At 43.7% G+C, this 11,194-nt stretch overlaps 1 protein-coding gene across 1 annotated transcript in view; it reads left to right on the top strand.

Moving 5' to 3' along the window:
• Nucleotides 1-9: 9 nt before the first annotated feature.
• The window catches only part of WDR27 (WD repeat domain 27), a 38,029-nt gene continuing 26,844 nt past the window's right edge, over nucleotides 10-11,194 (top strand). The window contains 8 exon segments of the mRNA XM_030446677.1: nucleotides 10-194; nucleotides 4,914-5,103; nucleotides 6,992-7,133; nucleotides 8,858-8,982; nucleotides 10,556-10,577; nucleotides 10,580-10,668; nucleotides 10,901-10,952; nucleotides 11,044-11,077. Coding sequence (XP_030302537.1) covers nucleotides 10-194; nucleotides 4,914-5,103; nucleotides 6,992-7,133; nucleotides 8,858-8,982; nucleotides 10,556-10,577; nucleotides 10,580-10,668; nucleotides 10,901-10,952; nucleotides 11,044-11,077 — 839 coding nt within the window.

Here is an 11,194-nt window from a genome sequence, read left to right as displayed (position 1 = left end):
GGTGTCGCCATGGCAACGCCGAACCGAACCTCCCCGACAGAACCGGCACCGCCTCTCGCCCCGGGTTTGGTTCCGGTGGCCCAAGGGAGGGGTGGGGAGGCATCACCGAGGGGTGCGGGACCCAGAGCGCCCAGAGCTGTGCCCGGGCAGGGGGTGTGGGGTTGGGGGCATTGCTGGGGGGAGAGCGGGTATCGGTGAGTCCGGTACCGCAAAAGTTGTTTAATTGTAAAGTTTGAGGCAGATCCGGGGGAATGGTGAGGGGTTAGATGAATGTGTGAATGAATGTTGTCCTAAAATGAAGAGAAATATTCCGGAATCGGATGTGATACGCGTAGGGTAAGGTTGCCCTTCAACAGCTTGTGGCAATTTATTTGTCTGTCAGCAGAAACATCTCCCCCCCCCCGAGATGACAAACGGAAAAATGTGAAAATAAAACCGATTCGGTTTGAATACCCCATAATTTCAACAAAATAGTGTAATTTTTATCATGTAATATCATGCATCAGCAAGACTGGAGGAATGAAACTGAAAGGAAATTGACACGGGGTGTATTTCATAGAATCCTAGAATCCTAGAACTGGCTGGGTTGGAAGGGACCTCAGAGATCACCAAGTCCAACCCTTGATCCACTCCCGCTGCAGTTCCCAGCCCATGGCACTCAGTGCCACATCCAGGCTCTTTGGAAAGATCTCCAGACACGGAGAATCCACTACTTCCCTGGGCAGCCCATTCCAATGCCTGATCACCCTCTCCAGAAAGAAATTCTTTCTCATCTCCAACGTAAACCTCCCCTGGCACAACTTGAGACCTTTTGTGCCCTCTTGTCTTGCTGAGAGTTGCCTGGGAAAAGAGCCCAACCCCCCCCTGGCTCCAACCTCCTTTCAGGGAGTTGGAGAGAGTGATGAGGTCTCCCCTGAGCCTCCTCTTCTCCAGCCTCAACACCCCCAGCTCCCTCAGCCCTTCCTCACAGCACTTGTGCTGGATCCCTTCACAGCCTCCTTGCTCTTCTCTGGACCTGCTCCAGCACCTCAAGCTCCTTCCTGAACTTCCTGAGGGGCCCAGAACTGGACACAGGACTCAAGCTGTGGCCTCCCCAGAGCTGAGCACAGGGGCAGAATCCCTTCCCTGGACCTGCTGGCCACGCTCTTCCTGAGCCAGCCCAGGATGCCATTGGCCTTCTTGGCCACCTGGGCACACTGCTGGCTCATGGTCACCTTCCTGTCAATCCAAACTCCATTTGTTGTTATTTGTGTGCTGAGATTCAAGGGAAGCTGGGGATGTACCCCAAGGGTCCTTGCTATAGAAGAGTCAGGAAAAAAAACCTCTGAGCCATGAGGTTCAGGACTTTGTTTTACCAGCACCCCGAGGACTCCAAGGACAGAGATCCACAACCTCTCTTCGGAAAATTGTTCAAATATTCAACCACCCTGTAGCTCCATCTTCCCTTATGCTCTTGTTACATGGTTGGAGGCAATGATGATGTCTCCAGGCTGAAAAAGCCAAATTCTTGCAGCCTCTCCCTTTCTGCAGCCCCCCAAGCATCTTGGTTGCTATCTACTGGGAGTAGCTCCAGTATAATCCAGCAGCCCCCAAAACAATCCCAAGAGCCCCCAAAAAAGAATCCCAGCAGCCCCAAAACTGGGCACAGCACTGCAGATGGGTTCTTTCTTTCAAGGGAAAGGGGAAGAATCACCCCCGGGACTGACTGCTCTCTTATTAATAGTTCCAAGGACACAGTTGGCTGCCTCTGTTACAAAGGTGCAGCAGTAGTTTTTATTCAGCTTATCCAGTAGGATTTCCAGATCCTTTTTTTATGGAGCTGCTTCCCATGCAGCCAGCATCCAGCCTGTCCCGTTGCCTGGGTGTGTTCTGTGTCAGATGCAGAACTCTGCATCACTGTTCCTGGAATCCATGAGATTCTCCTCAGTTTGCTTCTTCTGCCAGCAAAGCACTGTGGGAACTGCTCCCCACATCCAAAAACTCGGGGAGAGCAAGAGCTTTGTTTTATTTCTTGATGCTGCTTCCCCACAGAGTGGGTACAGACTGATCTCTGCTGTCCCCACTGCATCATGATGAGGGATGGATGAGGGAAGGGCTGTGGTTGTGGTCTACCTGGACTTCAGCAAAGCCTTTGACACCATCTCCCACAGCATCCTCCTGAAAAAGCTGTCAGCCCCCAGCTTGGACAGGGGCACTCTGTGCTGGGTTAGGAACTGGCTGGAGGGCCGGGCCCAGAGAGTGGTGCTGAACGGGGCTGCATCAAAATGGCGGCTGTGGTGTCCCCCAGGGATCAGTGTTGGGCCCAGTTCTGTTCAATATCTTTATTGATGATTTAGATGAGGGGATTGAGTCCATCATCAGCAAATTCACAGATGACACTAAGCTGGGGGGAGTGTGGATCAGCTGGAAGGCAGGAGGGCTCTGCAGAGGGACCTGGAGAGACTGGAGAGTTGGGATGATCCCAACGGGATGAGGTTCAACATTCCAAGTGCCGGGTCCTGCACTTTGGCCACAACAACCCCATGGGGAGCTCCAGGCTGGGCACAGAGTGGTTGGAGAGCAGCCAGACAGAGAGGGACCTGGGAGTCTGGATTGACAGGAAGGTGACCATGAGCCAGCAGTGTGCCCAGGTGGCCAAGAAGGCCAATGGCTTCCTGGGCTGGCTCAGGAAGAGTGTGGCCAGCAGGTCCAGGGAAGGGATTCTGCCCCTGTGCTCAGCTCTGGGGAGGCCACAGCTTGAGTCCTGTGTCCAGTTCTGGGCCCCTCAGGAAGTTCAGGAAGGAGCTTGAGGTGCTGGAGCAGGTCCAGAGAAGAGCAAGGAGGCTGTGAAGGGATCCAGCACAAGTGCTGTGAGGAAGGGCTGAGGGAGCTGGGGGTGTTGAGGCTGGAGAAGAGGAGGCTCAGGGGAGAGCTCATCACTCTCTCCAACTCCCTGAAAGGAGGTTGGAGCCAGGGGGGGGTTGGGCTCTTTTCCCAGGCAACTCTCAGCAAGACAAGAGGGCACAAAAGGTCTCAAGTTGTGCCAGGGGAGGTTTACGTTGGAGATGAGAAAGAATTTCTTTCTGGAGAGGGTGATCAGGCATTGGATGGGCTGCCCAGGGAAGTAGTGGATTCTCCGTGTCTGGAGATATTTCCAAAGAGCCTGGATGTGGCACTGAGTGCCATGGGCTGGGAACTGCAGCGGGAGTGGATCAAGGGTTGGAGTTGATGATCTCTGAGGTCCCTTCCAACCCAGTCGATTCTATGACTCTATGATCATGGAGTCACAGACTGGTTTGGGATGGAAGGGACCTCCAAAGAGCCACAGGCTGGGATCCTTTTCACCAGACTAGGTCACTCAAAGCCCCATCCAGCCTGACCGTAAGTATTTCTATTCATGGGGCATCCACAGCATTTCTGGGCAACCTGTTTCTATGTCTCACCACCCACACCATAAAAAATGTCCTCTTTCTGTCAAACCTAAATCTGCTCTCTTTCAGTTTAAACCCCTTGTCCCTCATTCTGTCCCTACTCTCCATCTTCCTTACAAATCACTTTAAGGACTTGAAGGCAGCAATAAGGTCTCCCCAGGGCCTTCTCTTCTCCAGGCTGAACAACCCCAAGACTTTCACAGCTTTTTTTCATAGGAGAGGTGTCTGTGGCCCTGCCTTGGGCTCAGTCCCACAGGTCTGTGTCTGCCTTGTGCTGTCCCCAGAGCCAGGCACAGTGCTGCTGGTGGCATCCCACCAGAACAGGGCACTTGGAGGACAATCCCTTCACCTCCTGGCCCAACTGCTCCCTCTTTGCCAGGGATTAATACCGGGCTGGCAATTAACCAAATGACAGATGGTCTCTGATAACACCCCACCCCCTAAAAAAAAAAAAAAAAAAAAATAAAGGAGAGAGAATAAGGGAGAGAGAGTGATGGATTGGAAACACACCTTTAATGAAACAGCAGTGATGAAAAGGAAAATGATCAAATACATACAAAGATCCACAAAAGTTGTATCATGGGATGAAGGTGATTTTCTCCTGAGAGCCTTGCATGGTGCAATGCTTTGAATTTTGGGATAAAAACAGTGTTGGTAGCACACAAATATTTTGGAGGTTGCCAGAGATGTTCCTTCCCCCCCAGTAACTCTCACATCCCCACTGAGGCTGCAGGGCAGCCCTGGAAAATTCCCAGGTTGAGCCCCTGGAGTTGGGAGCTGGATGCACGAGCACACAGACCACAGGCAGATGGAAACCTCCTGGACACCAGATATGGACAAGTAAGAAGCTGAGCCTCGTGATTCCTCAGATTTATCCCGAGTATGAAGTGTTTGGGATGGAATACACCCTGCTCCTCCCTAAAGGAGGGTTGTAGGGTGACCCCTTAACTCCCTTTCTCTTCCCAGAACAGAAGATGTTCCTCAGAACTTCTTCCTTGGTTCTGCAGACCATTCTCTGGCTGTAACCGTCAGCATCCAGTGTTCCCAGTCCTGGATGCAGGATGCACTGAGTCAGAAACAACTTGTTAATTCCAGCTGCTTAGAAGGGACTTAGAAAGCAAAATGCCAAGACAGAAAACCCATTCTAATCCTGGCCCAAACCAGGACAAACTGCAGCTGAGGGGACACCTGAGGAGAGCCCCCTGGTGCCCTGTGTTTCACAGAGAGATCCCAGCAACAGTCAAGTTGTTGTCAGTTACAGCCCCAAGCGGCTGTTACTGGAGCCTTTGGGGGTGCCATCGGGGTCCTGCTCAGCCAGGGGACATTGGGAGGTGACAGAGCCCTGAGGGGCAGCCCATGGTCCTGCCATGCTCTGCTGGTGAGGGTCACATCCTGGGCGAGGAGGAGCAGGGGGTGCCCGGGACCCCCTTGGCTACCAAGGGTGCAGACCCTGGGGTGAAGAGGGTCCCCCCAAAAGTGCTGGGCTCTGGGGGCCCTTTTCAGCTGTGTGATGGAAAGTGCTGGGGAGAGAGGTTTTGGGGGTGGAAGCTGCAATCCTGAGGTGGTCTGTGAAAAGCATCTGTTGAGAGGGAAGCTGCCAGAGGGCCTTGCTCAGCTGGCCTGTGGTCACCATCACTGGGCTTTCCCCTGGCACCCAAAGGAGTTGTGTGTCTGGAGCACAGAGGCTGCACAGGTAAAACCAGAATTTGCCTCCTGTTTCAGGAAAGGGTTAAAAAGGGAGATTGGAATGGGCTGCCCAGGGAAGTAGTGGATTCTCCGTGTCTGGAGATATTTCCAAAGAGCCTGGATGTGGCACTGAGTGCCATGGGCTGGGAACTGCAGCGGGAGTGGATCAAGGGTTGGACTCGATGATCTCTGAGGTCCCTTCCAACCCAAATGATTCCATGATTCTATAAAACCAAAATATTTGGGGGTGACATAGGAATTTCAGGTGTCACTTGGGTGCTGGGAAGATACTGGTGTTTGTTATGAGCTTTGGTAATGGTGATGGGACTGGTTAGACTGATTTAAGCTCTTCTTGGGTTGGCAACTAAACTACCAGCCAGGTTTTTGCTTGTTCCTTCCCAGCAAGGTGGGAGAGAGAACTGGATGGACAAAAGGACTCACAGGTGGAGATAAAGATGGTTTAACAAGTGAAGGGAACAGGAAAAAAAAGATGGTTTAACAAGTGAAGGGAACAAGAAAAAAAGAAGAGATAAAAAAGCAATCACCCATCAGCTCCTACAAGCTGATAATGCCCAGCCAGGCTTCAAGCAATTAGAAGAAAAAAAAAAAAAAAACCCAGGATTTTTTTCATCCAATTCCCTCAGTTTTATTGCTGAGGGAGGGAATTTTATGGTATTTCCCTACCATTTTGTGGTAGGGAATGTCCCTTTGCCATTTCAGGCTGGCTCTGTCCCTTCCCAGCCTCTCCTGCACCCCCAGACTATTCATGGGGAGTGGGAGGGAGGGAGCAGGACAGAGGGAAAAAAAAATAAAAATAAATAAAAATAAAGTATTGACATTGTGCAGTGTTGTCAGGGTTTAACACTGGCCTGGCAATTAAACCGAGTGAGAGATGCTCTCTATTAATCTCTCTCTCCTCCCTAATAAAGAAAGGAGAGAGAATAAGGGAGAGAGACTGATGGGTTGGAAACTAAACTACACAACTTTAATGAAACAGGAATGATAAATAGGAAAAATGACTAAATCTATACAAATATACAGGAAAATGGATACCACATTCCTCCCCCCTTTCCCCCAATAACTCTCAGGTCACCACCGAGGCTGCAGGGCAGCCCTGGGAAAGTCCAGGCTGGAATCCTGGGGTCAGCAGCAGTTGGAGCTGGAGGCAGGAACACACAGATATGGGCTGGGATGGATCAGGAGCACAGGCAGAGGAATGGATGGAATCCTTCCAGGATGCCGGGTGAAGGAAGGGAAGCAGGAAAGGCAGGAAGGGCAGGAGCTGGAAGCTGGAAATCAGGAAATCAGGAAATCTGGCTTGGCCCTCGTGATCCCTCAGATTTATCCTGAGTATGAGGTGTATGGGATGGAATCCTCTGTTTGGTCAATTCTGGCATCTATCTTGTCTGTTCCTCCCCAAAGGAGGCTGCAGGTGGGACCTCTTTATTCCTTCTGGAGGGTAAAATGTTCCTCAGAGCTGAGCAGTGGCCTTGGCTCTGCACACCAGGCTCTGGCATCGAGTGGGATCAGTCCCAGCAGCAGACACTGACTGAGAAACTTGCTGTTCATTTCAGCAAGTGCAGCTCCTGACAAGAGACTCAGCTGAAAGCAGAAGTACAAGACAGAAAATCACCTTTATCCTGGCCCAAAGCAGGACAAATGTCCAAAACATTAGCGTGCTACCAACACTGTTTTTATCCCCAAATCCAAAGCACTGCACCATGCAAGGCTCTCAGGAGAAAGTCACCTCCATCCCAGAGTCAGTAGATGAAGTGATTTTGAAACAATAAAGTAAAAAAAAAATATAACTCACATTCACTGTCCATGTGTAACTTTGCCTTGCTTATAATCTCAGTTTGGAGGGACCTGTTGAACTTTTTTTCTGCATTTTTCAGCCACTCCGTTTGTCAGGACATCCTGACTCCATTTCTGCAGTGTCCTTTGGAAGCAGAACCAGCCCAGTCCTTGTCTGCTCTGCTTCCCCTCAGCGTGTGGTGGTGTGGGAACTGGAGCGATGCACAGAGGAGCTGCAGAGAGGTAGAAAATTACTGGTACAACATAGGGAGGTTATAGAAATATTTGTATAAACTGTACATATTTATAGACATATGGATAAATTAATAAATATGGAAATACACAAACATAAATATATAATAATATGCAAACATATACACATGAATACATAGTAATATGCACGTATACATATACATAATACATACAGACGTATGGAAATACAGAAGCATAGAAATATAGAAATACATAGATATAGAAATATAGAAACACAGAAGTGTATAAATGTATATAAATATATACATATATACTATATACATATAGTATTTATACATATAGTATTATAAACATATTATACATGCATATATATGTATTTAGTGTATATATATGTAAAATACATTATAGTATTATACATATAGTATTTATATATTTATTTATATACTATATATAAATATACTATATACATATAGTATTTATACGTATAGTATTTATATATTTATTTATATAGCATATATAAAAATACTATATACATATAGTATTATATATTACAAATATATATATGTATTTAGTGTATATATAATATAGTATTATACATATAGTATTTATATACATAAATATATATATTTATGTATATTTATATCATAGAATCATAGAATCATAGAATAGGCTGGGTTGGAAGGGACCTCAGAGATCATCGAGTCCAACCCTTGATCAACTACCGCCACAGTCACTAGACCATGGCACTGAGTGCCATATCGAGTCGCTTTTTAAATGTCTCCAGGGACGAAGAGTCCACCACCTCCCCAGGCAGCCCGTTCCAATGTCCTGATCACCCCTTTCCGTGAAAAAATTCTTTCTAACAATCCAATCTGAACTTCCCCCGGCACAATTTAAACCATGCCCCTCTTGTCTTGCTGAGAGTTGCCTGGGAAAAGAGACCAACCCCCCCTGGCTCCATCCTCCTTTCAGGTAGTTGTAGACAGCAATGAGGTCTCCCCTAGCCTCCTCTTTCTTCAGGCTGAACACAGCCCCAGCTCTCTCAGCCTCTCCTCATAGGGCCTGTGCTCGAGTCCCTTCACCAGCCTGGTTGCCCTCCTTTGGACCTGTTCAAGGACCTCTACATCCTTCTTGAACTGAGGGGCCCAAAACTGAACACAGTACTCAAGGTGTAGCCTTGAGTACTATATTTATATAGTATAGTATATTAGTATTTATATATATTTATATATTTATAATATTTATAAAGTAATAGTATAGTAAAGTACTATATATAAAATATATCAATATAAATAAATAAATATAGAAATACATGAACATATAAATATAAAAAATAACACATATACAGACATAAGCATATATTATATATTTGTATATAATAAATGTATATGTATACTTATATACATATATGTATAAAATATGTATGCATATAAATATATATGTATATAAATATGTATATGCACGTGTATATAATATATAAATATATATAAATATTATATATACATATATATGTATATTTATTATTTATGTATATTATATGTATTTATATATTTACACATTATAACTGTATATCATATATATGTATATAACAAATACAAACACATCTATGGGTCATTCTGTACATCCTCCTGGCAGACAGTTGCCCAGCTGTAGGGTCACAGAGCTGACATTCCCAGTCCTGACTCTCAGGGTCTCTCAGAACCTTCCTCTCAGTGACTGCCCCAGGACTCCCATCCCTCCTCTCCTTGCTGCAGGTCTGACCCCCCGGGGCACTCTGATCGGAGCAGGGTTGGGGTTTGTGCCCCACTTGAGGTTCAGCCCCAATGAGCAGCACGTGGCAGCCTGTGCTGGGAACGGGATCTACATCCTGAGTGCCCAGGTGAGACAACAGGCTCGGGAGGGGGTAGGGGTGCTGAGTTTATCTTAATCTTTATTTGTAATCTTTATTTTAATCTCTTTATTCTTAATTTGTTTCTTTTTTCTCATGTAATTGAGAATGATTGTTAACTCGTGCTTGATCATCCAGCAGGTATCAGAGAGAGAAGGAGGTCAGAGAAGCTGAAGTGAAATATCCTCAAATAATATTAACATTAATAATTATAATTATATTAATAATTACAATAATTAATAACTATAACATAATATATATTATATACAATACAATTAATTATAATTTATAATCCTAATTATATTATTATATATATTGTTTTATAGTATATTTTTATATATTACAGTATTTATATTCTTTATTATATATTATTATATTATATATTTTTTATTATTATATTATATATTATAAATATATTAATATTATACATTGTATATAATTATAATGATATAAAATATATATTAATAATATAATTATAATATATAGTATATTATATATAGTATATATATTATAAATACATTAATATTATATATTTCATATAATATATACTATATTATATAGTATATATATTATAAATAAATTTAATATATATAATATAATAATATACATAATAAAGAATATAAATAATATAATATACACATAATATACTATATAACAATATAGATGATATATGTATTATATATAATAAACATAATATAATATATATAATAATCATATTGTAATTATTATTATAATATATATTAATTATATATAATATATTACATATTATACTTACTATGTATGTATATATTATATACTATTATATTATTATAATATATATTACATTATTATAATTATTAATTATCTTAGTTTATATTATTAATCAAAAATTAATAATATTCTCGTATAACTTAAAAAAAACCCATTCTGAAGGACATTTTATAACTTCCAGGAAACATTCTGAGGACACCTGACAAATCAGCCCAGTGCCATTTCATTCAGAAGCAGCAAGTGTCACTTTGGAGTGATTTAACTCAGTGATTTAACCACACACAGAGCTTGCAGTTCCCATACGAAAACCCTGATTAACATTATGATCCCAAACCTGACCATTTTTAGCTCATCAATTATTAAATTTTTAGCTATTAATTACGAGGGAGCTGGGGGTGTTGAGGCTGGAGAAGAGGAGGCTCAGGGGAGACCTCATCACTCTCTCCAACTCCCTGAAAGGAGGTTGGAGCCAGGGGGGGGTTGGGCTCTTTTCCCAGGCAACTCTCAGCAAGACAAGAGGGCACAAAAGGTCTCAAGTTGTGCCAGGGGAGGTTTAGGTTGGAGATGAGAAAGAATTCTTTCTGGAGAGGGTGATCAGGCATTGGAATGGGCTGCCCAGGGAAGTAGTGGATTCTCCGTGTCTGGAGATTCTTTCCAAAGAGCCTGGATGTGGCACTGAGTGCCATGGGCTGGGAACTGCAGCGGGAGTGGATCAAGGGTTGGACTTGATGATCTCTGAGGTCCCTTCCAACCCAGCCAATTCTAGGATTCTGTGATTTTGAAATCTTCTCTTTTTTCCTCTGGCTCATCCCAGACTGAATCCATCCTGCAGAAGCTGGTGGGCACCAGGCTCCGGTCACTGCTGCTGAGTTCTGCACCTGGGAGAGAAGTGTTGTGGTGTCTGTGGCAGAGGACAGAACCTTCAAGGCAAGGAAAAAAAATAATATAAATAAATAAACTTATAAATAATAAATAAATAACAATAAATAAATTAAAATGAATAAATATAATAAAATATAAATAAATACATTAATATAAAAAAAATACATCTAATGTAGTGAATTCTGCATTTTTCAGCTTCAACCAGATGATGTCTACTGTGGTTTTTTTCTTTCTTGGAGATGTAAGTAGTTGTTTAATTTGTTTTTTTTTTTCTCAGGTATGGGACTACTTTACTGAGCAGTTAATTTATCAGTCAGGAGTGCTAACAGGTAAGGGCTTTTTTATTTATATGTTTCACAGCAAATAAAAAAATCCCTAAACGATGATATAAAGTTATTATTGAGGTGTTTATTGATGTAGTGAAAGTAGTTGCAGTAGTTAGTTGGTTATCAACGTATCCTTTAAAACCAGTTGTAAATCTGTTGTCCTGTAAAGTGATTTCTGGGGTAGAGAGTTAGTGCATTTTCACTGAATTCTTTTGGATTTTCACAGAATTCTTTTGAAGTTTCAG

Source organism: Calypte anna, chromosome 3, assembly GCF_003957555.1.
Source record: "Calypte anna isolate BGI_N300 chromosome 3, bCalAnn1_v1.p, whole genome shotgun sequence".
Lineage (NCBI taxonomy): Eukaryota > Metazoa > Chordata > Aves > Apodiformes > Trochilidae > Calypte > Calypte anna.
The sequence above is the reverse complement of the archived record's forward strand: the minus strand, read 5'-3'. Positions and strand labels throughout refer to the sequence as shown.